The sequence below is a fragment of the Ruditapes philippinarum genome, unplaced genomic scaffold, assembly GCF_026571515.1.
Source record: "Ruditapes philippinarum isolate M1 unplaced genomic scaffold, ASM2657151v2 ctg179_1_1_1_1, whole genome shotgun sequence".
Lineage (NCBI taxonomy): Eukaryota > Metazoa > Mollusca > Bivalvia > Venerida > Veneridae > Ruditapes > Ruditapes philippinarum.
Genome location: NW_026851835.1, coordinates 102,773 through 117,187, shown reverse-complemented (window position 1 = coordinate 117,187; position 14,415 = coordinate 102,773). Strand labels below are relative to the sequence as shown.

Genomic DNA, 14,415 nt, shown 5'->3' with positions numbered 1-14,415 from the left:
TATGCGACCATGAACTAATTAGAAAAACTTATCATTGAACTTTATATATTATATGTGGTCTTAAAACAGTAATTTTTCCACTATCATAGTTTTAACAGCCATTCAAAAAATACTTTGTACACATACCATGTTTCATTATACTTTATATTTACATGAAAACATAAAAGTTGTTTCACAGTTTGAATCTGCATTTAGTCTTTAGTTTAAACATATTTTATTCCTTTCAATTTCAACAAGATGTACAAAGCAGATATATAGAAAAAAGTATAAAAATACATTTTGAAAGAAAAAGGGTTGGACCACAAGTTCAAATAACATTAGTAATTCAGTCTGTTTACCAGTTACTAAAATAATAGACATCTTAACAAAACATTCAACAAAAAGACATTTATTTCTATACAACCTACATGTATAACATATAACTTGCATTATTGATAGTTCCACTTTATTGCATTCATTTACTTTTGTTTTATATGGAAATGTTGGTATATTAATGTTTTATATGGAAATGTTGGTATATTAAAGGGAATTTTAAGAATTTTCAGTTGACTACTTATTTTTTACTATTTATCCTTATATGGAAAGGAATAGATATTTTATTTGTTTAATTAATCATCCAATTTTGAACAGGACTGACAACTACATGTATATATCTGAAACAAATGTGTCATAAAATCTAGACTTATCAACCTGTATTTGTTTACAATTTGAATTAACATAACTAAGAAATGAGTACAAAGGTATTTGTATGCACACAACAATATGATGGTAGTTTTATTTAATTTATGTAGATGTTGGTATTGACTAGAATTTGAGGTTTCCTATTGAAGGTAGGTCGGGAAGTTTCATGTCCTTTATTTTCTGTGGAATGTTCATATCCTTGACAGCTGATACAGCTCTAGCAGGTGCCGCGGTTATTCCAGCCTGAAAAATATAACATAATTATCATAATATACCAGGTAATATGTCTAGGTAACTCTTTGATATGCTGGTAAAAATAATCATGATAAATATTATTGATAATATGTGACTATGCCACAAGTATGTGTTTAAAGCCAGACCAACCTTCACATAAGTCGGATGAGACTCTTAAACCGTTATCACACTAGATACCTTTGACAGCTTCCATTTTGAGAACTGTCTATTATTTCTTTGGGGATATCAAGATTAAAACGTAAAGATGGTCAGCCAATAGAGCCTGGTCAGACTGCACAGATTAGCAGACTACCCTAGCTGTATACAAGTGGTAAAAGACCAATCACTTTCAGTTCCAGTTTCAGTTCCAGGTATGTAAGTGTTAATATTGGCTGCCTCATTAGATTATCTTATAGAAGTAATAGAATAGTTCAACGTGGCCTTATATGATGCTAGTTTAGATGATGTAGTATAGGTATGTTCAATAGACAGTTCTTTATTGATAGCAAACTGGTCCATTATATAGATATCAGAGCATAACTTCCAAGATGGTATTTCCTATGATCCCATCATTATGTTTCTTTATATCTTGAAAATAGAAAATAATAAAACAAACTGTCTATACTATGTTTTACATACACACTTGATATACCTATGATCTCAATTAATATGTTTGCTAAATGATAGATTTTTTTTTAAATGATCTCACTAGTTATAAAACAGGTTAGTGAATAAATTGCAACTTCATTCATTTTAACAATTGCCTTATTTGATCATTAGTAGAGGTATATTATTACATGTTCATTATACATGTTATGTTAATCACAAATCTTTAGTTTATGCTAACTAGGTATCAATTTGACACACATATACATTTTGTAAGTACAATTTAAACACTGTTAAACTAAAGGTATAATTTGAAGTGCAAGCCAATGCTAAAGACTTTCCTGTAAAACCTTTTTAAATACCTATTTCATGGTGCATATCCATATCGGTACCCTCTTTGCGAAATCTGCTGAAACGGTACCCTCTTTGTACATGCACAGGCCACTCTCTGCTCAAAACAAACCAGCGATGGATAACAAGCCAGTAAAAATTCACTGTAATAAGGAAAGGAAGTATGACACGTGGAAAAGATGTATACCACGGAACACTAGAATGTTTTATCTATGTGCTGATTTGTCATGTGCCCGTTTTTCATGTATTGCAACTTCACAATAAGCTACAAAAATCAACATGTCTTACCTCGCCCATCACCTCTACATACTTTTCGGGCTAAAATGAGCCTGTGGCTTGATTATATATGCATCATACATATCTAATATGTTCATTTACATATCATCTTCATTTGAATTTTTATATCACAGGTACCCTCTCATTTTTTTGACACATAGGTACCCTCAAGGCACGACATATGCTTTTATTTGCGTTAATCGTTAGGTATGTAATATTTCTTTATTTATGTAAATATTACATACTTAACGATTAACGCAAACAAGAGCCCGGTTTGAGCCGGGTGATGCTCCCCGAATAGGTTTTGGACACAGGAAAGTACACCTCTTGTAGTTTCAGAGTTATGTCCCTGGAGAAAGTTCAAATTGCAATAATTCCAAAATTAGGCAAGGCAGAGTTACAGTTCTTTGCACTGCACTTCTAATCAATGTAATCTATCAACCTACAAAGTTTCCTGATGATATCTCTTATGATTTCCGAGTTATGTCCTGGACAATTCAAAAAGTAAAATAAACAAAGGGCAATAACTCCAGAATTAGGCAAGGTAGAGTTATGATTCTTGTGCACTGCACATCTACCCATTGAGATATATCTACATACAAAGTTTCATGTTGATATCTCTTATAGTTTTACAGCTATGTCCTGGACAAGATATTTCTAAAAGGGGAGATTATTCAAAAATGAGGCTTAACAGAGTTATGGTTCTTTTGCACTGCACCTCTACTCAATGAGATCTATCTACCTACAATGTTTCATGTTGATATCTCTTATAGTTTTAGAGTTATGCCCCAGACAAGATTTTTCTATAAGGGGAGATAATTCAAAAACCGGGCAAAATAGAGTTATGGTTCTTTGACACTGCACTCCCCCTCGATGCCCTCTACCACTGTATGAAGTTTCAACAAATTATCTCCAAGGGTTTTCAAGTTATGTTCCGGACAAAGTTCAAAGTATTAAAATAAACAAAGGGCAATAACTCCAAAATTAGGACAAAAAGAGTTATGGTTCTTTTGTACTGCACCTCTACCCATTGAGATCTATTCACCTACAAAGTTTCATGTTTATATCTCTTATAGTTTTAAAGTTATGCCCCGGACAAGATTTTTCTATAAGGGGAGATAATTCAAAAACCGGGCAAAATAGAGTTATGGTTCTTTGACACTGCACTCCCCCTCGATGCCCTCTACCACTGTATGAAGTTTCAACAAATTATCTCCAAGGGTTTTCAAGTTATGTTCCGGACAAAGTTCAAAGTATTAAAATTAACAAAGGGCAATAACTCCAAAATTAGGACAAAAAGAGTTATTGTTCTTATGCACTGCACATCTACCCATTGAGATCTATTCACCTACAAAGTTTCATGTTGAAATCTCTTATAGTTTTAGAGTTATGCCCCGGACAAGATTTTTCTATAAGGGGAGATAATTCAAAAACCGGGCAAAATAGAGTTATGGTTCTTTGACACTGCACTTCCTCTCGATGCCCTCTACCACTGTATGAAGTTTCAACAAATTATCTCCAAGGGTTTTCAAGTTATGCTCCGGACAAGACAACGGACGGACAGACGGACAGACGGACGGACGGACAGACGGACGGACGGACAGACGGACAAGGCGCCGACTATATGCTCCCCCGAAATTTTTCGGGGAGCATAATAAAAGCATAAGTCGTGCATTGAGTATACCTACTTGTATGTGTTAAAAAATGAGAGGGTACCTGTGATATAAAACTTCAAATGAAGAGAGGTAGCCCGTGCCGCTGCAAAACTGAAAGTAGGGTGTTTTTATGAATTTTACCATTATTTTTGACAATGTACTGCCATTTTACCGAAGATGATATGTAAATGAACATACTAAATATGTATGATGCATATATAATCAAGCCACAGGATCATTTTAGCCTAAAAAATAAGTCGAGGTGATGGGCGAAGCAAGAGATGTCGATTTTTTGTAGCTTATTGTGAATTTGTAGTACATGAAAAACGGGAACATGACAAATCAGCACATAGATAAAACATTCTAGTGTTCCGTGGTATACATCTTTCCTACGTGTCATACCTTCTTTCCTTATTATATTGAAATTTTACTGTATTGTTATCCATCGCTGGTTTGTTTTTAGCAGAGTGGCCTGTGCATGTGCAAAGAGGGTACCGTTTCAGCAGATTTCGCAAAGAGGGTACCGATATGGATATGCACCGTGTATTTCATAGCAATGAAAATCTTTAATTTAAATAAGCAAAATCCTTTTAAATTCTTTGATGTCAATAAGAAAAGAATATGTGACAGAATGAGCATTCTTTTACTTGGATTCATATCCAAATGGTATTTTTTAACAATGTGCTAATAAAAGAATGAGATTTATGTGCTTAAAAAAAGACTCCCTGTATTAAAAACACCAGAAAATTGTTTTCTGTGCCACAGAACCTTCTGAATCCAATAAAAATCCTTGCAAGTCAAAGAAAAAGCAATAAAAGCACATGGAGATCAGATAGCTAAGTGCTTTAGAGTTCTTTCTCTTTTGTATCATAGCCAAAAGTATAGTATATTTCCTTATAATCGAAATATGTAAACCCCAGAAAAATGTAACCAATCTGCAAACATGTAAATAAGACATTGCTATTTTCATTTTCTTCAGGTCACAGAGTCAGTGTAGTCAGGGAGACAATAAATGCACAATGTAATAAACAAATGGATTGTTGGAAATTTGCATTGAAATCCCAAATTCCTCTGATTATTTACAAAATGAAATTTATTTGTAAATTCAGAATAAAATTCATCACAAATTTTTGCTTCTCTTTTTACTCTGTGCATCTGACTCAGTGTGTAGTACCTACAGAGCAGGTATATAACACCCTGTCCTGTATTGGGTAAACACATTTCTAATACAAAAATCTCTTATTCTCTAACTACTCTCAGCTATGAAACACAAGAGAAATACCCAATTATTTACAAAAGTCAACAAGATACTTGTGGGGATTGTGTACTATTTGTATAAAACAATATGTACTGATACAGGAATAACTGGCATCAAAAATTTCTCCTTTGTAAGATATTCATAAACTATGAAATCCATTACAACCTGTACTCTAGTATATGTTGATACCAAGAGGATATGACATGATGCTCAAAGTCAAGATTAAATTAATATACATGTAAAAGGGACATAACTCACAAGAAACTAATTTCCACAAATCTTCATCTAATAGCAGTTCTTTCAAATTTAACTTGGCAACAATTTAGATTGATAGTGTACATCAAGGTGAGGAGATTTATTGTCACACTAATACTGTTAAGGTCATATAGCAACTTATCACTGTTATCAGCTTGACTTTTTGCATTATTTCAGCTGTAAGCTGGCACCTAAGTATAAGCACAAATCTTTGCTAAGGTTAGCTAGATAGCTTCCTCACATGGGGAAATTCATTGTCCTTGTCAACATCAACTTCCATGTGAATATGTCACAAAGCAGAGAGTTGTTGTGCTTGCCTACTAGATCAATGTGAAAATTAAATCCCACCTGACATCAAACTTCAAACATGTGTGCTCAAATTGTTCGGTATATAAACAGTACAATTTATCTTCTACATATATTTCACAAACCTACTATGTTATATCTTATAGATATGTTCCAAGCATTATACAGTATTATTACTATTGTTATTTTTCTTTCAGGTAAAAATATACATACATGTAGCCATTTCAGATATACTATCATCTCAGCAAATAACAAAATCAACAAAACAGAAAGGAAAGGTAGAACAGAGGTAACTGCAAACATAATAGTTAAAAAGTCAAGGGTTTACATAGTATTTCAACAACTTACACACATGTGACTTAAATTAATGTCCAAGAATCATTACTACTTCAAAACACTTTATCTAACTTAATGCATTGCATTAAACAAACATATGTCTCAATTAATTTGTAAATGTCATAGTTTAGAATCTGTTCACAAAAACAAAATTTCTTGAATTTTGAAAATCTGACCATGACGCTGATGACCTTTAGGTGTCAAGGTCATATTCAGATTTACTGAAATCAAGCTTTTGAATATTGAACTATCAAAGAATTTGGGCCCTTTTTTATTTTCTTTTTTTTTCTCAACAGAATACAGAATAAATGTAGAATGAATTTATTGTATGTTGACAAAACCTTATACAGTAGCTTGTCAAGAAGAACTCTGTGTTATAAGTATAGATGTTCTAGCATAAAGAATGAAGATGATATAACCAGCCGGTAAGCTCAATAGATATAATGTTTGACAGTGAATTGGATAACCCAGGTTCTTTTCCTGGATGGTACAGGTCACTTTTGTTGTGATTGATCATAAATCCTTTCTACAGTCATATCGCACTGCATATCATGTACAGAAGTTATCAGTTTTTTTTGCAGAAAAGTCAAAGCACTAGTACTAGTAATTGCTTGACAGCCTTCACAGAAATGATGCCGTGGGTGAACTGTGCTCTGATGAATTTTAAGTAGCTCACTGCCTGCCATGACCAGAAGTGTAAACTACAAACACTACCACCATGAAAATGATTTGCCAGTTATGGCAAAGTTAAAGATGTTTGCAGACAGATAAAAAGACAAGACAAGAAGAATATGACACCTAATCTACTGAAAGATGCAGGTGAATAACAATGTTGAACAGCCTGTTAAGATTAATCTTCACAATAATGACCTTGACCTTAAAAAGAAACAATGAGATTCTTTTGGCTTATTTACAAGCAGGCATATTAGCATGTCCTGATAAAATTCATTACTTTCAAGCTATAGTTGTTCATTAATGTAATAGGGTAGATAAATAGCTTATATTTAGAAACATGCAGTGTGGAGAATAGATTTCCCCATATTTCTGCCCATATTAATATTGTTACTATGGTGATTTTTTTGTCTAATTAATAATATATAGTTTATATACACACTGTATTTATAAATCAGAAGCTAAAATAAGTGCATTTAAAGAGAGAAGTAAAGAGAGTTGTTGAAAACACCATTGACCCTCGACCTCTTAACATTTACTTACTAAATGTTGGCAATTTTTTCACTCAAAGTACGCAATAAAGCCGTGTCAATAGATTGCTGAAAATTGTCAACCAAACATAATAATAACTTAAAACCAAAAGTATGATCAGAGTCAAAAGAAATATTTTTGATAGAATATATTGATAACACAGATGAAACTCCAAAGCTCCCTGATGTCAATTTGACAAGATAAAAACAGGGCCTTAACAGGAAGAAATAGAAAAATCTATTTATAACTTTAGTTACCATGACCCAATTACCCTGAAACCCTTTCTAATAGCAAAGGTTCATACAAGGTAATAACACACAAAATATCTAAAATAAATGTGCATTGATGAAGACGTCATGAGAGTAACATAACGACTGATAGATGGAGTATGAAATGACAAACCAACAAATATATACATATACTTTATCAAATAATTCCAAAGGGCATCATGACATAATTGGCATACTTTGTTGATTTACTGCATCAGAATAAAGGCAAAAGTCAATTTTACTGTGGAGAAATAATCCTGACTTAGTCAATTGAGGAGAAATAGTCCTGACTTAGTCAATTGAGGAGAAATAGTCCTGACTTAGTCAATTGAGGAGAAATAGTTCAGACTTTAATCATCTAATGTGAAATAGTCCAGACTGAGACTTAAGTAATTTTTAGAAGATTATCTATTATTTGAACCAATAATTGACAACAATATTTAACACGGTGAATCATGGAAAAAATTATTAGTTATTTTTTTTCAGATTTTGTTTAGATTTTGTTACAGTTTTAGCTCTGGGATGATTATGTTGCTTTTATGACAATAACTTTGATGGAGATGCAAAAACTTGAATTCTTAATGGAAATGGTCTGATGGTCTTATTACATTTGAAATATGAGTAGAAATCAAGAAGTTATCAGTTCAAAGTTGCATACTATATAGAAGCAAAGAACATGGCAATGATAATTTGCAATTACAAGATGGATGGCAACTGTTCATAAAATATATAAAGTTGTAATTTACAGTAAATATAGGAGTTTCTGATACAGCTTTGTAATGATAACTTAATATAAAACAGAAAACAATCCCTCATCATATTTTTAAAAGTATAAAGACTTGCTTTTGTTCAATGAGGTAAGCAAATTGTAGCAGGCATATGAAAATTGAAATAAAAATTCATATGAGAAAGAACACTTGTATATATCCATGCTATTTAATTTGTTGAGAAACATGAGAATCAAAAAAGCGTAAGAATTTCATTCAGCTAACATGTTACTTCAGAATTTCACTTACTGTTTGTTTGAGAAGAAAGTCTTCCCTTTTCTTGTAAATAAAAACACCTAAATATGTTTTTGCAATTATCAGAATCATTTTCAACCAAAAAGTCCTACTTTTGTTAATGTACAAATTATTCCCAAGTCACTTAATACCTTGAATACATTTTACTATACAGTATAATTTTCTCAAATATAACTTTTGATTTTTTTTTAAATGGAATCACTATATGTATAGCTGGTATAATAAACATTGAAGGACAATATGTATAAATTGCTTTAATGTAAATTATTTTCATACAATTTTGATAAGTCAGTTTAATTAACCATTTGATATGTACTTTAGTTATAATACTTTCGGCTAAAAATATGTCACAGTCATTTGCATGAATATATCAATGTAAAGAAAGTGGCTGATTATTCTCTTTTCAGACTGTAAACTTTGGAATCATTTTCACTGCTTTGTCCTTTTTCTTTATGGATTAAACTAAACCAGTCTTGTTCATATCTACTTTTAGAATAACTGTAATGTATGCCAATAGGCTGATCAGTGGGAGGTCACTGTCGACAAAATAAGAGGAACTCAGCAAAGTTATGTTTTATAAAAAAACGACAACAAATGTGTTGAGTGGGTACTATTACAAAACTGAAATACATGTATAGTTTTTAACAACATAAACAATATTGCCAAAGTTTGTATATAAAATTACCTCGGATTTCTCAAGTTTATTTTGTTCTTCAATACGAGTTATAATTTCGGTCATATTGGTCTCCAGCACCATTCCTCCCATCACAAGTTCTGCTAGAATATGATGTACCTGAAATAGTGTACATGATTTGCTAGAAAATGATGTACCTGAAATAATGTACATGATCTTTGCTAAAATATGATGTACCTGAAATAGTGTACATGATTTGCTAGAAAATGATGTACCTGAAATAATGTACATGACTTTTGCTAGAAAATGATGTACCTGAAATAGTGTACATGATTTGCTAGAAAATGATGTACCTGAAATAATGTACATGATTTGCTAGAAAATGATGTACCTGAAATAGTGTACATGATTTGCTAGAAAATGATGTACCTGAAATAATGTACATGATCTTTGCTAGAATATGATGTACCTGAAATAGTGTACATGATTTGCTAGAAAATGATGTACCTGAAATAATGTACATGATCTTTGCTAGAATATGATGTACCTGAAATAATGTACATGATCTTTGCTAGTATATGATTTACCTGCAATAGTGTGCATGATCTTTGCTAGTATATGATGTACCTGAAATAATGTACATGCTCAGTAACTCTACAACTGTTGCTAGATTGTTATGTACCTGAAATAGTGTACAGGGGCAGTTACTTTACAACCATTCCTAGTATAATCATGATGAACATGAAATAGTGTACACAGGCAATAACTCTACAACTGTTGTTTGAAGATGATGTACCTGAAATAGTGTACACACCCAGTAACACTACAACCATTGCTACTAAAGGATGTACCCAAAACAGTGTACATGCGCTGCAGTAACTCTACAAACATTTCTCTGATTTTCGAGTATTCAGAATAAATTAATTTGCTTGCAGCTGTAGACATCTTCTAAATTGTGGTTTCTATACCCTCAAAAGAACTTATTCTTTCATGTGTGAAATGCTTCTTTGTAGCAGGTCAATGGGTTACCTAGGTGCTCAGTATCTGCACTATCAAATGCAAGGTTTGAGGGAAAAGCATCAATACAAAAATCACCATTCTTATCAAAATATTTTATATTATTTTTCTCCTTTTTTCCCTAAAATTTGTTTCCCCATTCTTATGGGGAGACAAAAAAACCCATCAGATTTATAACTTAGATGAATAACTTAGAAGATTTTAACATATTTATTATAAAAACAAAGTTTTAAAATTGACTAAATGAAATGGATTATGATACCTTGTCAACATGGAAGATGAGATCTAGTTCACACACATTCTCAAAACATTTGTCGAGGGTTTCTACAAACACCTGCAAAACAAAGATGAATATATGATGAATATATTAACATTATATCAAATCTTCAACTCAACACGATAACTTCTTCTTGATACAATACGAGCGACATGTATGTATATAACATCATGTTTCAAGTATTAAAAACAACTTAAATGTACAAAAGCATGCAACAATTAGTGACAGATCCAGATTATTTTCTTTCATGATATTAAAAGATGTGTATGTACTTTGTTTTAGTAACAATTCACTAAACTTGATCTAAAATTCAATATATTTGTCTGAATTGCAATGTGTTTAAGAATAACTGTTTCAGTCTTATAAATAATTGTAAACCTCACGAGTCATATTTTTTTTTTAACATTTCATAATAACACAAAAGATAAAAGTAAAATAGTAATAAAATATGTAGTTTACATTGTAAAGATGATGTATGCTACAGACACATAAAAATATTTAGGCAGAATAAAAACTGTATAATAGAATTCATGTGGTAGAGATTTTTTTTATTGAGTTCAAATATTCCATACTGACAACAGATACTCATAGAAATTTACCAATATTGAAGTTGTTGGATTCCCTTACTTATCTAATAATGGATAAGATTACAAAAAATTATCCAATAATATATGTATATAAATGTTGAAACAATATCTCCTTACCTGAATAAGATCCAGTATACCTAGCTCACTCTCTGAGGAGTCAACACAGAATACAAAATACAAGGTGGCATAGTGACGATATATAATCTTAAAGTCAGAACCTCCAATCAGCCTGAAATTATATAGAGCTAAAATGTGAATCTACAAATAAATTAATCCCCTGAAATAAAAGTAACATATAGTTTCTATCAGTATTTACCTCCCTTTGCAAAAAGTGGCTGCCTTTTTAGGGGGTCTATATAATTGACCAATGTATAGATGTTTTCTTTGTTAAATGTGTGCCATCTAAGCTTTTGCTTTTGAGTAATGTTACCAGTCATGCCCTTTACAGTTACAGTGTTAATTTTGTGATGATAATTTACCTTCATGCAATTTCCACGGAGTATTAGCCAAAGATATATATTTTGGGCCAAAAGTATGTTGATGTACAGCAGCCAATGAAAAACCTAAATGTCTCAATGTATAGTAACCCAAGACAATATAAAAAGGAGGTAGCCCTGAAAAGGGCTATTATGACAGCAAATGCCTGTCTTACAAGCTGTCACTTTCTGTGGTAGTGGCCCTCGCACACTAGCACACTTTCTTCAACATCCCTGGCTACTTTGTAGGGCCAGTCACTTAGCTTTAGTCAGGACATTGGCAGCTGGTCTGCAAGTACAAGACTTTATTTCGATTTTTATTCATTTTTGGCATCCCAAGTTCTTCAAATCTTCTGCCAATGCCCTCGGCCTTTTCTATGACATGAATATACCAAGCAAAAGAGAGAAGATACATGTGTAATTGACAAAATATTCAATTATTGAAGGAACATTATATCTTATCTAAGGCACATTATATATTAGGAATGACCCTCCAAATGGGGACCCGGAGACATACTAACTGCTAACTGTTACATGTAATATGCATTTACATTGTTGAAATGAAATGATAGAGAAAATTTGCACCCAGAGATGATTTTGTGTAAAAAAGAAATACTTACGTTCCACCCTCAAGAAAGTTGCAAACATTATCATCTCTCTTAGACACCAGATGAAATGTCTCCCTAACAATCTGTTGCTGCATATCTTCTGGCTATAATTAAAATCAAAATGTAAACTTTAATAATGGAATATTTCTTACATAATTATATTTATCAGATTAACTTTACCAACATTTAACAACTTAAAAAAAAAGGAACATAATTTTAAAAACTGAATGTGTTTACTGGTCTACCCATTGGCTCTGACAAAATCACACAAATTGATTTCCATTTTAGCAATATACAAGTACTAATAATATCCTGTAAAAGGTCCAAAGTTCTAATCCACATGTATCATAGTATAGGACAGATCATTCCATATTTATAGTATGATACCAGGGTTCAAAAAACATACCACTATATAAAATTGTTAATTAGACAGTCTTAGTCACACTCACAGACGGTCCTGTCTATTTATGTTAACAGTAATGTCCATGTGATTGGTGTAACTATTTTAGCTGAAAAATCCATCAAATACTTATAAGCTAGTTCATAAAATCAGCCACCTCAATTAGTAAAATCATCATGTTGTAGTATGATTTAATGATATGCTTCCATGCATCTTTTTGAGTCCTGTTTTCAAGTTGGAAAATTTTAAGTCTGTTTAAGTCATTTAATAAATAAATAAAATAAGATTATTGTCTATTGTGCTTTTAATTTTTATTGTAATACAGCGTGCATATCAGCTCAGAATGTGAAATAACAGCACAAGCATGTCCTACGGGCCCGTACGGCTAGCCACTTCCTTTCAGATAACACAAAAATAGACCCCAAAATATAAAGAAAACAGGTGGGCTGAATTCAATGAACAAGAAATCATTTAGCTGTATCCATGTATGCAAACTTTTAAAGACTTTCAACAATAAGAAAAAACATGTTTTATTTTCACACATATTTAATTTAAAGTCGTGATTTTCAGGTCCAACTATTGGCTGTAATGCCCAGGACCCTAACTTTATGGGTCCAACGAAAATGGCAAGGGCAGCAAAGGAGGCACCAAGGACTGCTAAGGAGGTACCAAAGACTCTAAACCGTCATTTAGGGTCTTGAAAATGATAGAATGGCAAAATTAAAGCTAAAATCATAGTATTAGATCTATGTATTTTTGATAAAAAAAAAATATATCCGAAATATGATCTAGTTGATTGATTAGCTTGTACATACGTAATACTGGTAAAATCTGGAAAGTCGTGGCTTTCCATGATTGTTGAAAACGAGAATAGCTTTTATCATGATGAATCAATATGTTCCTACGGATAATTTGAAGTTAATCAAGAGAGAAACATTTTATAAACAAAATTTGTTCCTCCTCCACGAATTTCCGGCTCTGCGTAAATTTTACTTTTCTGTCAGAATTGAAGTACGGCCAGACTGGACTAAAAGTTAGCGAGGAGTGTAGTTAACATACAAGTTTCCGGATATAAACCAGCTTGCAAGGTTAATGTGATCTCAATCGGCTGAACAAAATAGTTACATTCGAATTACAATAAAAAGTTAATATATTTGTTTGAAAATTATGTGTGAAATCAAGGAGTCAGAAATTAAACACTAGCACTTGTTGTATGGAGCTCCAAAAACCTTACAAACCAAATGAATTGTAATATTTCAAATCCCAGCATATAAACATATAAATAAAATCTAGTAAATGCTGTTTTCAAAAAAGGGTTTGGGAATCGAAACACATTTCAACGTCTTTAATATTATAATTAATTAATTTAATATTATATTGGGTAGAGTAACCAGTCTTGGATTGATTTCTATGAGCAGCAATTAATTACTGCAGAATTAAATAATCTAGATTTGTATGTAATTGGAGATATGAACATTAACTATTCATACCCTAACAATTTTAATAATAGCAAATGGGCGCATATTGTTCAAGATTTTGGCCTCGAGCAATTAATCCAATCTCCTACTAGAGTAACTAAAGATACATCTACTATAATTGACCATTTGTACGTATCTTCCCTTAACCATATTCATGATGTGAGTGTCTCTAATTTAAGCTTAAGCGATCACTATCCATTGTCGTTTACAATAAATTGTGTTACAAGAAGGGAGGCAAATGCTTTCTCGCATAAAACGATAAATTATCGTTCTTTCAAGAATTTTAATGAACAAGTATTTAAAGATGATTTGAATGCTAATAATTTTGATATGATTGAAACTATTGCAGAGCCAAATAACTCACTTGATGTTCTATACAATATGATTGAAACATTATTTAACAAACATGCGCCTGTAAAAGTAAAGCGTATTAAAAGGACTAAACAACCAGATTGGTACTCTGACGAAATTAAAGAGGCCCGCAAT

At 32.0% G+C, this 14,415-nt stretch overlaps 1 protein-coding gene across 4 annotated transcripts; it reads right to left on the bottom strand.

Annotated features, from left to right (window-relative positions):
* Positions 1-500: 500 nt before the first annotated feature.
* Positions 501-13,452, bottom strand: LOC132740820 (AP-3 complex subunit sigma-1-like). Of its 4 annotated transcripts, none has more exons than XM_060728853.1 (7): positions 13,267-13,452; positions 12,064-12,155; positions 11,085-11,196; positions 10,366-10,437; positions 9,138-9,245; positions 8,447-8,493; positions 501-924 (listed from the first exon to the last, which is right to left on the bottom strand). In XM_060728853.1, the coding sequence occupies exons 1-7, from the start codon at positions 13,333-13,335 to the stop codon at positions 915-917; spliced, it is 510 nt and encodes a 169-aa protein (XP_060584836.1). In that variant the 5' UTR covers positions 13,336-13,452; the 3' UTR covers positions 501-914. The 4 variants fall into 4 exon arrangements, with proteins under 4 accessions (XP_060584836.1, XP_060584810.1, XP_060584820.1 ...); XM_060728827.1 differs by having other exon boundaries at positions 8,447-8,476; XM_060728845.1 differs by lacking the exon at positions 8,447-8,493 and adding an exon at positions 7,174-7,229 and having other exon boundaries at positions 785-924.
* Positions 13,453-14,415: the final 963 nt, after the last annotated feature.

What these genes read in the sequence shown, in the direction of transcription:
- LOC132740820 (XM_060728827.1), bottom strand. Translation starts at nt 13,335, where the DNA reads ATGATAAAAGCTATTCTCGTTTTCAACAATCATGGAAAGCCACGACTT. An exon ending in AACTTTCTTGAGGGTGGAAC is followed by an intron (nt 11,197 to 12,063) that starts GTAAGTATTTCT and finishes ATATAATTTCAG; the next exon opens with GCTGATTGGAGGTTCTGACT. An exon ending in TCATCTTCCATGTTGACAAG is followed by an intron (nt 9,246 to 10,365) that starts GTATCATAATCC and finishes ACACTATTTCAG; the next exon opens with GTACATCATATTCTAGCAGA.